At 50.4% G+C, this 18707-nt stretch overlaps 1 protein-coding gene across 1 annotated transcript in view; it reads right to left on the bottom strand.

The window, feature by feature from the left end:
* LOC149443946 (phosphorylase b kinase regulatory subunit beta-like) overlaps positions 1–18707 on the bottom strand; it is a gene marked incomplete at its 3' end in the record, with an annotated part of 249711 nt that overhangs the window by 35816 nt on the left and 195188 nt on the right. The window contains exons 9-10 of the mRNA XM_089655130.1: positions 8258–8353; positions 3422–3619 (exon numbers count right to left, since the gene is read on the bottom strand). Coding sequence (XP_089511256.1) covers positions 3422–3619; positions 8258–8353 — 294 coding nt within the window. The remainder of the gene's footprint in view (positions 1–3421; positions 3620–8257; positions 8354–18707) is intronic.

The raw sequence follows: 18707 nt of genomic DNA on the forward strand, positions 1-18707 counted from the left end.
GTGTAATAAACGTCTGTAAATATTGTAGACTACTAATGTAACAGAGCACATCACTGGCCATCAAGGCAAGAGGGCACTTCAATGACCACCAATATAAGGAGAGGCTTCTCTGCTTGGCCCCTATTCTTAGGGGGCGCTACTGACCTCCAAGGTAAGGGGGGGCTACACTGACCTCCAAGGTAAGGGGGGGCTACACTGACCTCCAAGGTAAGGGGGTGCTACACTGACCTCCAATGTAAGGGGGCGCTGCACTGACCTCCAAGGTAAGGGGGCGCTGCACTGACCTCCAAGGTAAGGGGGCGCTGCACTGACCTCCAAGGTAAGGGGGCGCTGCACTGACCTCCCAAGGTAAGGGGGCGCTGCACTGACCTCCCAAGGTAAGGGGGCGCTGCACTGACCTCCCAAGGTAAGGGGGCGCTACACTGACCTCCCAAGGTAAGGGGGCGCTACACTGACCTCCCAAGGTAAGGGGGCGCTACACTGACCTCCCAAGGTAAGGGGGCGCTACACTGACCTCCCAAGGTAAGGGGGCGCTACACTGACCTCCCAAGGTAAGGGGGCGCTACACTGACCTCCCAAGGTAAGGGGGCGCTACACTGACCTCCCAAGGTAAGGGGGCGCTACACTGACCACCCAAGGTAAGGGGGCGGCACTACACTGACCTCCCAAGGTTAGGGGGCACTACACTGACCACCCAAGGTAAGGGGGCGGCACTACACTGACCTCCAAGGTAAGGGGGCACTACACTGACCTCCAAGGTAAGGGGGCACTACACTGACCTCCAAGGTAAGGGGGCGCTACACTGACCTCCAAGGTAAGGGGGCGCTACACTGACCTCCCAAGGTAAGGGGGCGCTACACTGCCCTCTCCAAGGTAAGGGGGCGCTACACTAACCTCCAAGGTAAGGGGGCACTACACTGACCTCCAAGGTAAGGGGGCGCTACACTGACCTCCAAGGTAAGGGGGCGCTACACTGACCTCCAAGGTAAGGGGGCACTACACTGACCTCCAAGGTAAGGGGGCGCTACACTGCCCTCCAAGGTAAGGGGGTACTACAATGACCACAAATTTGATGAAGCACTATACTGGCCACCAATGTAGGAGGCACCTTCCCACTGACCAGCAATATAGTATAACAAGCTGTGTGTTACTGGAAAGATAACCAGGCAACAAAGGAAAACAGGCCTGAAAAAAAAAAAAACAACAACTGCGGCCACCACATCTAAGGACTAGTAAGCTGAAAGATATTACATTTTTGTTCTTGGGTCTAGATACACTTTAGACTCCCCTATCCAACGGTGCCTCTTCATTGGCCAGTGTGGTATGACATCACTGTATGACATCCTGTGCACATGCAGCAGCCAGTCAACTCAGCATGGTACTGTAGGCTGAGCTGCACATGTTGAGGAACTCAAAGGCACTGTCATGGTGGAACAGAAAAGGTTCTTCGTCAAACTGTTAGCACAAGGTTGGAAGAGCGCTGTAAAAGACAGGGAGCAGGCAGGTAGGGGCATTTTATTGCAGAAGAGACATTGCACGTCTCTTGCAATAACCACCTGCCTATTCGCTGTTTCTTACAGTGAGTTTTACTTTAAAGCCGAATTACAGGAATTCAGCCACTTTGCAAGAAGTGAAGGCACACTACGCAGTCCAAGGAGCTGCATGACATCTGGGATTGTCCCTATTATTCACATTGGACAGGTTTTTTGCTGTGCCGGAGAAACACTCCAGGATCTGAGAGGAGCCCTCACAGCAACAAACCTGTCCAATGCACACAGAGCAGCTATGCCCGCCCCTCCCCTCTGCTGCTCATTCACAGAAGCCTTTCTATTTTGTGAATGTGTTTATATATTACCAAGGCTTCCTTGAATGGGCAGGAGGAGGGGAGAGGAAGGGTTGGCATAGCAGCTGCAGCGACTCTCCTGTTTAAGACGCATAGCTCAGAAGGATCAGCGTTGGGCTCCTGGAAATACAGCGATAGCTGTATCCAGGAGTACTATAAAGCTGTCAGATGTAAATAATAGAGCTAAGTCCAGGAGGTGTCATGCACCTCACTGGATTTAATGCATAGTTTGCCTTCACTTTTTTCAAAGGAGCTGAATGCCTGAAACATCCTATACATGAATTTGATGTATGTTCAAATATACATCATTTGACATGAAAGTCTATTAACCAGCTACCCAAAGGCTTCTGAGATCAATTTGTGCATTCCATGTCTCTTAAGTCCTCCCTCCAAATCCCTCTCATGTACCCTTCAATGTCTCTCAGTCCTCCTCCAAGTCTCTCAGTCCTCCTCCAAGTCTCTCAGTCCCCCTCCAAGTCTCTCAGTCCCCCTCCAAGTCTCTCAGTCCCCCTCCAAGTCTCTCAGTCCCCCTCCAAGTCTCTCAGTCCCCCTCCAAGTCTCTCAGTCCCCCTCCAAGTCTCTCAGTCCCCCTCCAAGTCTCTCAGTCCCCCTCCAAGTCTCTCAGTCCCCCTCCAAGTCTCTCAGTCCTCCCTCCATATCCCTCTCATGTACCATTCCATGTCTCTCAGCCCTCCTCCATGTCTCTCAGTCCTCCCTCTATATCCCTCTCATGTACCCCTCCATGTCTCTCAGCCCTCTGCCATGTCTCTCAGCCCTCCTCCATGTCTCTCAGCCCTCCTCCATGTCTCTCAGCCCTCCTCCATGTCTCTCAGCCCTCCTCCATGTCTCTCAGCCCTCCTCCATGTCTCTCAGCCCTCCTCCATGTCTCTCAGCCCTCCTCCATGTCTCTCAGCCCTCCTCCATGTCTCTCAGCCCTCCTCCATGTCTCTCAGCCCTCCTCCATGTCTCTCAGCCCTCCTCCATGTCTCTCAGCCCTCCTCCATGTCTCTCAGTCCCCCTCCAAGTCTCTCAGTCCTCCTCCAAGTCTCTCAGTCCCCCTCCAAGTCTCTCAGTCCTCCCTCCATGTCTCTCAGTCCTCCCTCCATGTCTCTCAGCCCTCCTCCATGTCTCTCAGTCCTCCCTCCATATCCCTCTCATGTACCCCTCCATGTCTCTCAGCCCTCTGCCATGTTTCTTAGCCCTCCTCCATGTCTCTCAGCCCTCCTCCATGTCTCTCAGTCCTCCCTCCATATCCCTCTCATGTACCCCTCCATGTCTCTCAGCCCTCCTCCATATCCCTCTCATGTACCCCTCCATGTCTCTCAGCCCTCCTCCATGTCTCTCAGTCCTCCCTCCATATCCCTCTCATGTACCCCTCCATGTCTCTCAGTCCTCCCTCCATATCCCTTTCATGTACCCCTCCTGTGACACTCCTGTCACAGGAAGGGTACATTTTTGCTAAATATACAAAAGAAAATCGTAGAAGTTGCATTATCCTGATTTTTGGGCACAATATTCCAAAACTGGCAGGTCCTCTTTAAGTAGCTGTCTCACGCAAAGTGGGAAGTGGACTGGTACCTTTATTTCTGCTGGTTTGTAGTATCGCCTGTTCTCATCCTCCAGCGCGGTCCTATATCCATCTCGAAGGAAACGTTTGAAGCCGTATTTCCCCTTCAGTTTGCGAACAATCTTGTCCATGGTTTGATGAAACAAAGTGTCGTCATCCACGGCAAATGCCGGGTAACTTATACATGTCAAGAGTGCAGCATCCGTGTTCTGAGGATAAAGAGAGATGGGGGGATAGAAACAATTAACATCAGCTTAAAACGATGATGCAAAGATTGTAGTGAGGTGCGACATGCAGGAAAAAAAAAGCCAAAAAACAAAAAGGCGTTTGTGACAGGAGTCACTTTGGGTGGGGGGCCCATGGAACACAGCTCACTTTGGAGAGGTGGGGAGACCCTGTCTCAGCTCCCCATATCCCTCTTATGAGCAAGTCACCCTGTGCCTGTTAGGGGTACAGGGTGATCTGTTCTAATATTGTGTAGACATGTCTAGGAGATAGGTGGGGTGGGGGGTTGTGGATTGTTTAATGTCATGTGATTGCATCCCATTGTTCTATTGTTTGTCTTGCTTGGGAGCAAACTATTAAGGAATGTATGTCTTTATGTGTATTAGCTTGGGGGGGGGGGGGGGTTGTCTCCAGCAGCCCTCCCTCCTGATGGGACTGTCTGCTGGTGTGAGTATGAATACCTGTGTATCTCGTTACTAAATGTAGATTACCCCGCCCTGTGTCATTATGCAGGGAGGGGGGACTGTCCCGAGTGTATATATCTTGTATCTGTGTTAAAATAAACTAGTCTACTTTCATGATTACTTCAAGTCTGGTGTCGTCTAGTCTTGTTTGGTCGGCTGTGGTGTCTATTATCGGTGTTCGAAAGGGGAAGCGGTATTCTAATGGAAGTACCCCAGTGCAGTCTGGGTTGGTTCTGTTACAGCGTTCATGTTTCCAGTAAAGCTGGAATGAATCAACCGATAATAAGTTGAAGAACCAAAACGTCATGGTGTAACACAAGTGCACTTTAACTCACATGAAGCTTAGAAATGATATTGCAGTGAAAGAAAACCTAATAATGGGAGGTAATAGACGAGTTGGCATAACCTGTAATTAGAAATCATGTACCTTTACAATACACCAGGGTTTCCCAATCAGGGTTCCATAGGGTTCCTCCAGAGGTTGCCAGGGGTTCCTTGAGCAAGGAGCAATTTTCTACATCTCAGATAAGTTCCCACTGACACCATTGATCTTTTTAGTTATCTGTAGGGAGGGAATGCTTCCCAATGACCACAAGTGTAAGGAGGAATCTTCCCAATGACCACAAGTGTAAGGAGGAATCTTCCCAATGACCACAAGTGTAAGGAGGATTCTTCCCAATGACCACAAGTGTAAGGAGGATTCTTCCCAATGACCACAAGTGTAATGAGGATTCTTCCCAATGACCACAAGTGTAAGGAGGATTCTTCCCAATGACCACAAGTGTAAGGAGGATTCTTCCCAATGACCACAAGTGTAAGGAGGATTCTTCCCAATGACCACAAGTGTAAAGAGGATTCTTCCCAATGACCACAAGTGTAAGGAGGATTCTTCCCAATGACCACAAGTGTAATGAGGATTCTTCCCAATGACCACAAGTGTAAGGAGGATTCTTCCCATTGACCACAAGTGTAATGAGGATTCTTCCCAATGACCACAAGTGTAAGGAGGATTCTTCCCAATGACCACAAGTGTAAGGAGGAATCTTCCCAATGACCACAAGTGTAAGGAACATTCTTCCCAATGACCACAAGTGTAAGGAGGATTCTTCCCAATGACCACAAGTGTAAGGAGGATTCTTCCCAATGACCACAAGTGTAAGGAACATTCTTCCCAATGACCACAAGTGTAAGGAACATTCTTCCCACTGACCTTCAAACTAATGTATCACGAGATGTATATATGGTCATTTCTAGCAGGGGTTCCACAAGACCAAAAAGTTACTTCAAGTGTTCCTCTGTGTGAAAAAGGTTGAGGAAGGCTGCAATAAACTCTCCAGCGATGACTATATTTAACCACTTCCCGTCCGGCCCATGTATATAAATGGCCAGATGGGAGCAGTGCAGGGGCATGTGGCCGTTTATAAATGTCCTCTTTGCTCCCTGCTTGTGAGCGCTCCCTGGGAGTGAGCAGCACCACGATCTGGTGCCTGCTGTTTCCCAGAGGACACAGCGGAACACTGATCGTTGTACGGGACCTCTGTGTGAGGTCCCAATCATGTGATCACCGATTGGCCAATCAGTGATCACATGAAGAGTAGTAAGCAATGATGTCACTTCTGACATCATTGCTTACTATATTTTTCATTTTTATTTCAGGTACTTCTATAGCGCCGTCAATTTACGCAGCGCTTTACATATATATTGTACATTCACATCAGTCCCTAACCCGCAAGGGGTGTACAATCTAAGGTCCCTAACCCTCAAGGGGTGTACAATCTAAGGTCCCTAACTTACATTCATACATACAAATACTAGGGACAATTCAGACAGGAGCCAATTAACCAACCAGCATGTCTTTTGGAGTGTGGGAGGAAACCCACGCAGGCACAGGGAGAACATGCAAACTCCAGGCAGGTGGTGCTGTGGCTGGGATTCGAACCAACGACCCTAGTACTGCCAGGCGGAAGTGCTAACCATTTAGCCACTGTGCTACTATGTGTGAATTCTGTGAATGATCACGGAGATCACATGGTAAAAGGCTATTCACAACAGCATTGTACCATGTGACAAGCTGTGACCAATCACAGCTCACACAGTATTTTTCAATGGCTGCAAGAATGCAGCCAGAGAGAAATGATTGCTCTTACAGCCTTTATGGGTGTAAAAGCAATCAGTGTAAAAAAAAAAAAAGAAAAAAATCTTCATCACCCCCCCACAAGTAGTACAGGTGTCACTATGGTGACACTGTACTACTAGGGTGACAATATGAAAAACAAAAAACAAAACATAAATAATATAAAAAAAGAAATTAAAATGTAGAAAAAAATAAAAATAAAAAATAAAAAAAAAAGGTAGAAATATTATAATGTTTGGTTATAAACTAATTTGGGTTATTTTTTTTACTAAAAAGATAATTGAATAAATGTTGGCCAAGATTTATGAAGAAAGATTATTTATTTGCAAAAGTTTATAAGAAAAAAACTTTTCAAAATTTTTGGACTTTTTCATTTATATAGCAAAAAAAAATTTTAAATCCCAGTGGTGAATAAATACCACCAAAATAAAGTTTTATCTGTCTGAAAAAAAATGCTAAAAAATTCATATGGGTACAATGTTGCATGACTGCGCAATTGTCATTCAAAGTGTGATAGCGCTGAAAGCTGAAAATTGGCCTGGACAGGGAAGGGGGTGAAAGTGTCCGGACTGGAAGGGGGGGGGGGGGAAGTGTCCGGACTGGAAGGGGGGGGGGGGGGAAGTGTCCGGACTGGAAGGGGGGGGGGGGGGGGAAGTGTCCGGACTGGAAGGGGGTGAAAGTGTCCGGACTGGAAGGGGGTGAAAGTGTCCGGACTGGAAGGGGGTGAAAGTGTCCGGACTGGAAGGGGGGGAAAGTGTCCGGACTGGAAGGGGGGGAAAGTGTCCGGACTGGAAGGGGGGGAAAGTGTCCGGACTGGAAGGGGGGGAAAGTGTCCGGACTGGAAGGGGGGGAAAGTGTCCGGACTGGAACGGGGGAAAGTGTCCGGACTGGAACGGGGGGAAAGTGTCCGGACCGGAACGGGGGGAAAGTGTCCGGACCGGAAGGGGGTGAAAGTGTCCGGACCGGAAGGGGGTGAAAGTGTCCGGACCGGAAGGGGGTGAAAGTGTCCGGACCGGAAGGGGGTGAAAGTGTCCGGACCGGAAGGGGGTGAAAGTGTCCGGACCGGAAGGGGGTGAAAGTGTCCGGACCGGAAGGGGGTGAAAGTGTCCGGACCGGAAGGGGGTGAAAGTGTCCGGACCGGAAGGGGGTGAAAGTGTCCGGACCGGAAGGGGGTGAAAGTGTCCGGACCGGAAGGGGGTGAAAGTGTCCGGACCGGAAGGGGGTGAAAGTGTCCGGACCGGAAGGGGGTGAAAGTGTCCGGACCGGAAGGGGGGGAAAGTGTCCGGACCGGAAGGGGGGGAAAGTGTCCGGACCGGAAGGGGGGGAAAGTGTCCGGACCGGAAGGGGGGGAAAGTGTCCGGACCGGAAGGGGGGGAAAGTGTCCGGACCGGAAGGGGGGGAAAGTGTCCGGACCGGAAGGGGGGGAAAGTGTCCGGACAGGAAGGGGGGGAAAGTGTCCGGACTGGAAGGGGGGGAAAGTGTCCGGACTGGAAGGGGGTGAAAGTGTCCGGACTGGAAGGGGGTGAAAGTGTCCGGACTGGAAGGGGGGGAAAGTGTCCGGACAGGAAGGGGGGGAAAGTGTCCGAACAGGAAGGGGGGGAAAGTGTCCGGACAGGAAGGGGGGGAAAGTGTCCGGACTGGAAGGGGGGGAAAGTGTCTGGACTGGAAGGGGGTGAAAGTGTCCGAACTGGAAGGGGGTGAAAGTGTCCGGACTGGAAGTGGTTAAAGACTACGTTCACCTTTGAGAAAATTAAATAAATGCAAACTATTTAGTAGGAAACAAATGTGCATTTATTATTATTTTTCACATTGCACCCAAGATCAGGAAAGGTTGGTTGCAGGAAAGAAAACTGAATCATCTGTTGCAAACAGGGACTAAATACTCATACCCCTGCTCTACCACTACTCGGGGTTGAAAGTGACTCTGTAATTGAAATCTTAAAAAGGTGTGAGTTGTCTGTGACCCATTTAGTCATCAACGGTTGCCATATGTATGCCGTCTGACATCAACTTTGAGGACTTACATGAGATCGAGATTCTCTTGGCAGCAGAGAGCAGAGAGTCTGCCTGTTCCGGTTGTGTGCATCGAGATCCACAAATATAACAGACCACGAGCAGCCCTGCAGACACAAGAAGAAAATCGACACAATTATCTCTCAGCTCGTACAAAAAGTCAATTAACAAACGCCACTCAGCCAGTAGCTTCCGGCCACTGTGGAGGCGGGATCAATATTTAAGATTCGATTCGCTTTTGCTGACATGATAACAAATGAAACGCGTTAATCTGGGTATGCTTCCGCAAGCATTAGGAGGCGGCATTCTAAACATCATTTACAAGATCGCCATGGACTTCTGACCGATGGAGCAGCCATCACATGGCTCCCAACTGCTGCTCATTTGGAGAGACTGTCCATCTTCTGGAACCAAATCCTCCTTGTCCCCGATTCCTATTTAGCTCTTTTTGAGTTCAAAGCATAAAACCTCTATAATGTGCTACTTAACACCAAGTCCAACTTCTAAATGACCCAAGGGGGCAATCACCAGGTCTGAGCTCTCCCCGGACCCCGCATTCACTATATCCGGTCTCCCCGGACCCCGCATTCACTATATCTGGTCTCCCCGGACCCTGCATTCACTATATCCGCTCTCCCCGGACCCCGCATTCACTATATCCGCTCTCCCCGGATCCTGCATTCACTATATCCGCTCTCCCCGGACCCTGCATTCACTATATCTGGTCTCCCCGAACCCTGCATTCACTATATCCACTCTCCTCGGACCCCGCATTCACTATATCTGCTCTCCCCGGACCCCGCATTCACTATATCTGGTCTCCCCGGACCCTGCATTCACTATATCCGCTCTCCCCGGACCCCGCATTTACTATATCTGGTCTCCCCGGACCCTGCATTCACTATATCTGCTCTCCCCGGACCCCGCATTCACTGTATCCGCTCTGCCCGGACCCCGCATTCACTATATCGCTCTCCCCGGACCCCGCATTCACTATACCGCTCTCCCCGGACCCTGCATTCACTATATCTGGTCTCCCCGGACCCCGCATTCACTATATCCGCTCTCCCCGGACCCTGCATTCACTATATCTGCTCTCCCCGGACCCCGCATTCACTATATCCGCTCTCCCCGGACCCCGCATTCACTATATCTGCTCTCCCCGGACCCCACATTCACTATATCCGCTCTCCCCGGACCCTGCATTCACTATATCCGCTCTCCTTGGACCCAGCATATCCGATCTCCCACAGTACACAGAACATGGTAATCCAATTATTTTAGTAAATGCAAACTGCTAAAAAACATTTCTCAACAGCAGTATATAGCAGTCTAGTGACTTCTGTCAGTGTCCAGCAGAGTATTAGTTAATCTTGTAGGAGGAGTTTTCATTCTCCTCTCACTGTCCTATGAAGCTGCATTAACCCTGACCCTCTGTCTGGACAGTGCTGACTGGCCCTGTGCTGATCACATGCACTCTCCCCCCCAAAAACACCTCTCTAGCAATACACACCAAACTGAGCATGTGCAGCTTCAAGACTCTGTTCAGTCAGCAGATGGATTGGGGGACAGTAGAAGGAGAGGATCAGAGAAGACAGGATCAAACAGCCTTTTTACACAATGCAGAGGATTAACCCCTTAGGTTCCACAGTGAGTATAACAAGCATGCTTTACTGCATCTACAGACTGATTGTACTGTTGGGGGTTTAGGAACACTTCAAAGAGTATGCAAAGCAAGACATTTTGTTGTTTGTTATATAGTAGGGAAGGGTTAAAACCTGTCAAGTGATGTGTGTGTGTATGTGTGTGCGTGTGTGCGTGTATGTATGTGTGTGTGTGTGTGCGTGTGTGTATGTGTGTATGTGCGTGTGTATGTGTGTGTGTGTGTGTGTGTGTGTGTATGTGTGTATGTGTGTGTATGTGTGTGTGTGTGTGTGTATGTGTGTATGTGTGTGTGTGTGTGTATGTGTATGTATGTATGTGTGTGCGTGTGCGTGTATGTGTGTGCGTGTATGTGTGTGCGTGTGTGTGTGTATGTGTGTGTGTGTATGTATGTGTGTGTCTTTTTGCCATTGGGGAAATGTCTTTTTTTCCTCCCATTCCAGTGATCCAACTGGATGTTAGAGGGAATTCCCCCAAAGTGAGGGGAATCGGGGAATCCCCCTTCATAGACAGCAGTTACCAAAAGTACCCCAACTACAGGATTTCCCCGCACTTCCTTTTCTGGAGACAGCACAAAAGTGTTGGATTTTCTTTTAATTCCTTTGTTGATGATAATGGTCACCAGTACAAATAGCGGGGGGACTCTCCTTAATGGGGACACAGATGAAAAGTTTACATTCCCTCAATATCAAAAAAAGAAAGTTTTTTTCCTGGAGATAAACTTTAAAGTGGTTGTAAACAATAAAATACAGGGAAGTGACCGGCCTCAAATGATATGCAGAGATGAAACAAATCCTCCTACATACGTTGTACCTGTTTATCTGCACCTGTCTGTCCCCTACATCCATTCAAAGTGCAGAATTTACACAGCATCTCTCAGCTCTTAAAAGCAGGGGGCGGGGAGCTGATGGGAAGGAACGCACCCCCTTCACACAGTGCACAGAAACAGAGCTGAGGCTGGCAATAATAGGCTGTGTGCTGGGGCTCTGTCACATTGTTTCTCTTGGTGTCTTAAAAGCAGGGGGCGGGGAGCTGATGGGAAGGAACACATCCCCTTCACACAGCGTACAGGAGCAGAGCGGAGGCTGGCAATCACAGGCTGTGTGCTGGGGCTCTGTCACATTGTTTCTCTTGGTGTCTTAAAAGCAGGGGGCGGGGGAGCCGATGGGAAGGAACACGCTCCCTTCACACAGCGTACAGGAGCAGAGCTGAGGCTGGCAATCACAGGCTGTGTGCTGGGGCTCTGTCACATTTTGTTCTCTTAGTGTCATAAAAGCAGGGGGGGAGAGCTGATGGGAAGGAACACGCCCCCTTCACACAGCATACAGGAGCAGAGCTGAGGCTGGCAATCACAGGCTGCGTGCTGGGGCTGTCACAATTTTTCTCTTGGTGTCTTAAAAGCAGGGGGGGAGCTGATGGGAAGGAACACACCACCTTCACACAGCGCACAGGAACAGAGCTGAGGCTGGCAACCACAGGCTGTGTGCTGGGGCTCTGTCACATATTTTCTCTTGGTGTCAGGAAAACTTGTCAGAAGTGATTCATGCTGACAGCAGAGGAAGAAGGCAGCACACAGAAATGACACTTAGTGCTCTGGATTGAGACAAGTACACGCTATAGAGGGATATGCTTTGTTCCCATTTCATGTCTGAGGTTTACAACCACTTTAAATCACAATATACTCCATCAAGAGCACAGGGAGGTGTGTGTGGGGGGGGGGGGGGGGGGGGGCTGCCAGGAAAAGAGGTATTTGTCAGTTTTTCTTCTTGCTGTAATGCGAACCTCTGATTTAACGGGCAAAGTACAACATACAACCGATGTCTCAAGAAGGTAAAATCATATACAGATTAAGGAACACATACAGTACATAAAGTCTTGATCCCGAGATCTATCGCGGGGGGATTTATACATCCCCAAAGCTGTTATGCCAAATCTTCTGCTAAGGAGCTTTTTGGATGAAGTCCACCATATTATATCACCGCTGATCCCGTGTAATGCTTGGCTCGGGCCGAAGGATCACATTGGAGGATATATCTATATGACAAGTCCTGTGCTAATCACTACTTACAGGGAAAGACGGTTTAAAGATTTGCCCCCAGATGTGAGAATCTACATTTCTGGGCTTCAGACGGAAAAAAGTAAATTCTGGGTATAAGGTGGTTCTAAGCTGTGATGTGTGTATGCTAATCTACGGTGAAGGTTTTAGTATCATTTGGTCTGTTAATCATCATAATCCTCATATGGAAGCTATACATAGAATTGTTTAGAGTCACTCCAATCTGTTACACAGTCTGGAGAGATTTAGGAAGACAGATTTGTACATCGAATAACCATCATGTAGAACCTGCATTCCTTCCTGCAAAGAAAGTGAACTAAAGTGTTTCTAAACCCCGGACCCTGCATTCACTATATCCACTCTCCCCGGACCCAGCATTCACTATATCCGCTCTCCCCTGACCCCGCATTCACTATATCCGCTCTCCCCGGACCCCGCATTCACTATATCCTCTCTCTCCGGACCCAGCATTCACTATATCCTCTCTCCCCGGACCCAGCATTCACTATATCCGCTCTCCCCGGACCCCGCATTCACTATATCCGCTCTCCCCGGACCCCGCATTCACTATTTCCGCTCTCCCCGAACCCCGCATTCACTATATCCGCTCTCCCCGGACCCCGCATTCACTATATCCGCTCTCCCCGGACCCCGCATTCACTATATCCGCTCTCCCCGGACCCCGCATTCACTATATCCGCTCTCCCCGGACCCCGCATTCACTATATCCGCTCTCCCCGGACCCCGCATTCACTATATCCGCTCTCCCCGGACCCCGCATTCACTATATCCGCTCTCCCCGGACCCCGCATTCACTATATCCGCTCTCCCCGGACCCCGCATTCACTATATCCGCTCTCCCCGGACCCCGCATTCACTATATCCGCTCTCCCCGGACCCCGCATTCACTATATCCGCTCTCCCCGGACCCCGCATTCACTGTATCCGCTCTCCCCGGACCCCGCATTCACTGTATCCGCTCTCCCCGGACCCCGCATTCACTGTATCCGCTCTCCCCGGACCCCGCATTCACTGTATCCGCTCTCCCCGGACCCCGCATTCACTGTATCCGCTCTCCCCGGACCCCGCATTCACTATATCCGCTCTCCCCGGACCCCGCATTCACTATATCCGCTCTCCCCGGACCCCGCATTCACTATATCCACTCTCCCCGGACCCCTGCATTCACTATATCCGCTCTCCCCGGACCCCGCATTCACTATATCCGCTCTCCCCGGACCCCGCATTCACTATATCCGCTCTCCCCGGACCCCGCATTCACTATATCCGCTCTCCCCGGACCCCGCATTCACTATATCCGCTCTCCCCGGACCCCGCATTCACTATATCCGCTCTCCCCGGACCCCGCATTCACTATATCCTCTCTCCCCGGACCCCGCATTCACTATATCCGCTCTCCCCGGACCCCGCATTCACTATATCCGCTCTCCCCGTACCTTGCATTCACTAAATCCGCTCTCCCTGGACCCCGCATTCACTATATCCGCTCTCCCCGTACCTTGCATTCACTATATCTGGTCTCCCCGGACCCCGCATTCACTATATCCGCTCTCCCCGGACCCCGCATTCACTATATCTGGTCTCCCCGGACCCCGCATTCACTATATCTGGTCTCCCACAGTACACAGAACATGGAAATGCAATTATTTTAGTAAATATAAACTGCTTTTCTCATCAGCAGTATATAGCAGTCTTGTAACTTCTTTGCAATCTGTATCCTGTTGTGGAGATGTCCCACAGCCAAAGAGGAAGTGAGTGGAAATCCCTGCAATTTTAAGGGAAATCCTTGCGGACCCCCAAGGTCACCAGAACTAGTGAACGCCTCATTGGAAGATTTCCCCCTATTTCTCTACTGGGAACAACTCAAAATTTGGGTTCAGTAGGGCAGTAATTTCAACATAAAACCAAAATCACGAACACGGGAACATGACTGGGGAAAGTTCAAAACTAAACTCAGAAAGTGGATGTGGATGGCTGGTCTGGGGAGAGCGGATATAGTGAATGCGGGATCTGGGGAGAGCAGTTATAGTAAATGTGGGGTTCGGGGAGAGCGGATATAGTGAATGCCGGGTCCGGGGAGAGCGGATATAGTGAATGCGGGGTCCGGGGAGACCGGATATAGTGAATGCCGGGTCCGGGGAGAGCGGATATAGTGAATGCGGGGTCCGGGGAGACCGGATATAGTGAATGCCGGGTCCGGAGAGAGCGGATATAGTGAATGTGGGGTCCGGGGAGACCGGATATAGTGAATGCGGGGTCCGGAAAGACCGGATATAGTGAATGCGGGGTCTGGGGAGAGCGGATATAGTGAATGTGGGGTCCGGGGAGAGCGGATATAGTGAATGCAGGATCCGGGGAGAGCGGATATAGTGAATGCAGGGTCCGGGGAGAGCGGATATAGTGAATGCAGGGTCCGGGGAGAGTGGATATAGTGAATGCGGGGTCCGGGGAGAGCGGATATAGTAAATGCGGGGTCTGGGGAGAGCAAATATAGTGAATGCAGGGTCCGGGGAGAGCGGATATAGTGAATGCAGGGTCTGGGGAGAGCGGATATAGTGAATGCGGGGTCTGGGGAGATCAGATATAGTGAATCCAGGGTCCAGGGAGAGCGGATATAGTTAATGTGGGGTCCGGGGAGAGTGGATATAGTGAATGCAGGGTCCGGGGAGAGCGGATATAGTGAATGCAGGGTCCGGGGAGAGCAGATATAGTAAATGCGGGGTCTGGGGAGAGCAGATATAGTGAATCCAGGGTCCAGGGAGAGCGGATATAGTTAATGTGGGGTCCGGGGAGAGTGGATATAGTGAATGCAGGGTCCGGGGAGAGCGGATATAGTGAATGCAGGGTCCGGGGAGAGTGGATATAGTGAATGCAGGGTCCGGGGAGAGCAGATATAGTAAATGCGGGGTCTGGGGAGAACAGATATAGTGAATGTGGGGTCCAGGGAGAGCGGATATAGTGAATGCGGGGTCCGGAGAGAGCGGATATAGTGAATGCAGGGTCCGGGGAGAGCGGATATAGTGAATGCAGGGTCTGGGGAGAGCGGATATAGTGAATGCGGGGTCTGGGGAGATCAGATATAGTGAATGCAGGGTCCAGGGAGAGCGGATATAGTGAATGCGGGGTCCGGGGAGAGCGGATATAGTGAATGCGGGGTCCGGGGAGAGCGGATATAGTGAATGCGGGGTCTGGGGAGAGCAGATATAGTGAATGCAGGGCCCAGGGAGAGCGGATATAGTGAATGCAGGGTCCGGGGAGAGCGGATATAGTGAATGCAGGGTCCGGGGAGAGCGGATATAGTGAATGCGGGGTCTGGGGAGATCAGATATAGTGAATGCAGGGTCTGGGGAGAGCAGATATAGTGAATGCAGGGCCCAGGGAGAGCGGATATAGTGAATGCAGGGTCCGGGGAGAGCGGATATAGTGAATGCAGGGTCTGGGGAGAGCGGATATAGTGAATGCAGGGCCCAGGGAGAGCGGATATAGTGAATGCAGGGTCCGGGGAGAGCGGATATAGTGAATGCAGGGTCTGGGGAGAGCGGATATAGTGAATGCGGGGTCCGGGGAGAGCGGATATAGTGAAAGCGGGGTCCGGGGAGAGCGGATATAGTGAATGCAGGGTCCGGGGCGAGCGGTTATAGTGAATGCAGGGTCCAGGGAGAGCGGATATAATGAATGCAGGGTCCGGGGAGAGCGGATATAGTGAATGCAGGGTCCGGGGAGAGCGGATATAGTGAAAGCAGGGCCCTGGGTTTAGTAACACTTTAATTAGCACCAAAAGAAAGCTCTATTTGTGTGAAAAAAATATAGGGTACAGTGTTGCATGACCGTGCAATAGTCAAAGTGAGACAGTGCTGAAAGCTGAAAATTGTCCTGGGCAGGAAGGGGGTGAGGTGCCCGGTATTGAATCAGTTAAGGTCAGGCTCCAGGAGGTTGTAAATCCCTCCGAATAAAGTGGAAAATGCCTTTAGGAAGCGAAGAGCGGTGTCGGCATCTGTAAATAATAACTGATCAAGGAGGCTTTTTGGCTGAGGCTCGGCACATAGAAAGCACGCCGCGTCCTGCGACCACAAAGACAAGATGATACACGGCGACTCTCTGCATTATTCAGGGAACGTAGAACAGGCACAGATCTTGTGTCTTGCGGGTCGGAATATTCACTGGAAGGACACTCCGCTGATTTTTACACAGTCCATTAAAACCAAAAGATAAAAAAGCAACCCCACCAAGCAGCTCGCTTTTCCCGGAGTCACACTGAGCGGAAAGTTTTTCTTTCTTCCCCTTTCAGATTCAGATAATAATACTGAAATAAAAGCCGGCTCCCACCAAGTTATTCCCTGCGAGGATGGGGAATGGTTCAAGTCGTGCGTAGGGTCGCTTTCAAAGGCAAAATTGAAATTCCCGCACGTCTGGAGGAATCGGGCTCTCTCTATCTCAGATGCCAGCGAAGAGCTTCAAAGGGCCAAATGCTGCTGGATTTAAAGCAATAAGTGTTTGATTGTGAATCCCAGGACAGACGGGGGTTCACTGATACGCTACAAGCTGACGAATAAATCCATACTGAGCGCATGACACTCATGCTAAGTGTGGGAAACGCGAGCGCACGGATAGACTGTTGTCTGGTGCAAATTGGCTCGTGTTCTCCAGGGAATCCAAAATATGCATTTTATACGATCATCTAGATCAGTGGTTTCCAAATGCGGCCCTTTGCTTGGTTTTATCCGGCCCCTTGGGGCATAGTTCCTGCCAATGACACCGACAATGGAAGACTACTCCTCCCATTGAAACTAATGAAGAGACACTATTTCCCCTCCCCCCCCCCACTTACATCAATGACGGGGAAATGTTTTTGCGACTGAACCAATTGATAGGGAACTATTCCTCCCCCAATACCAAAGAAGGGGCACAATTCCTCCAACTGACGCCAACAATGGGGCACTATTCCTTCCTCTCATACCAATGATGGGGCACTATTCCTCCCACTGACACCAATGATGGGGCACTATTCCTCCCACTGACACCAATGATGGGGCACTATTCCTCCCACTGACACCAACAATGGGGCACTATTCCTTCCTCTCATACCAATGATGGGGCACTATTCCTCCCCCAATACCAAAGAAGGGGCACAATTCCTCCAACTGACGCCAACAATGGGGCACTATTCCTTCCTCTCACACCAATGATGGGGCACTATTCCTCCTACTGACACCAGTGATGGGGCACTGTTCCTCCCACTGACACCAATGATGGGGCACTATTCCTCCCACTGACACCAATGATGGGGCACTATTCCTCCCACTGACACCAATGATGGGGCACTATTCCTCCCACTGATACCAATGATGGGGCACTATTCCTCCCACTGACACCAATGATGGGGCACTATTCCTCCCACTGACACCAATGATGGGGCACTATTCCTCAACTGACACCAATGATGGGACACTATTTCTCTACTGACACCAATGATGGGACACTATTCCTCCCACTGACACCAATGATGGGGCACTATTCCTCCTACTGATACCAATGATGCGGATTTATTCCTGCCACTGACACCAATGATGGGGCACTATTCCTCCTACTGACACCAATGATGCGGATTTATTCCTGCCACTGACACCAATGATGGGGCACTATTCCTTCTCTTGTACCAAAATATGGGGCACTATTCCTCCCACTGACACCAATGATGGGACACTATTCCTCCCATTGACACTATTGAAGGGGCACTATTCCTCCCACTGACAACAATGATGGGACACTATTCCTCCTACTGATACCAATGATGGGGCGCTATTCCTCTTACCAACACCGACATTTTGGACAATTTCATGCTCCCAACTTTGTGGGAAGAGTTTGGGGATGGCCCCTTCCTGTTCCAACATGACTGCTCACCAGTGCACAAAGCAAGGTCCATAAAAACATGGAGGAGCCAGTTTGGGGTGGAGGAACTTGACTGTCCTGCACAGAGTCCTGACCTCAACCCCATAGAACACCTTTGGGATGAATTAGAGCGGAGACTGCGAGCCAGGCCTCCTCCCCCGACATCAGTGCCTGACCTGACAAATGTGCTTCTGGAAGAATGGTCCAACCTTCCCATAGACACCCTCCTAAACCTTGTGGACGGCCTTCCCAGAAGAGTTGAAGCTGTTATAGCTACAAAGGGCGGGGCCAACTCAATATTGATCCCTACGGACTAAGACTGGGAGGTCATTAAAGGTCATGTGCGTGGAAAGGGCGGGGCCAACTCAATATTGAACCCTACGAACTAAGACTGGGAGGCCATTACAGGTCATGTTTGTGGAAAGGGCGGGGCCAACTCAATATTGAACCCTACGGACTAAGACTGGGGGGCCATTACAGGTCATGTGCGTGGAAAGGCAGGCCGACCAATACATGGGGCAATATAGCGCATATGTTGGGGGGTTTTGCGTAATCTTCAGACCTAAACTAATTTTTTAACCACTTCCCGTCTGGTCGTTGTATATAAACGGCCGGACGGTGGCAGTGCAGGGGCGGGTGGCTGTTTATAAACGGCCTCCCCGCCCCCTGCTTGTGCGCGCTCCCTCCGAACATAGTGGAACACAGATCATCGTACGGGTCCTCTGTGCAAGGTCCCGATCATGTGATCACTGATTGACCAATCAGTGATCACATGAAGAGTAGTAAGCAAGATGTCACATCTGAGATCATTGCTTACTACGTGTGAAATCTGT

The sequence above is a fragment of the Staurois parvus genome, unplaced genomic scaffold (genome assembly GCF_062004578.1).
Source record: "Staurois parvus isolate SC_StPar_1 unplaced genomic scaffold, SC_StPar_1.0 ptg000821l, whole genome shotgun sequence".
NCBI lineage: Eukaryota > Metazoa > Chordata > Amphibia > Anura > Ranidae > Staurois > Staurois parvus.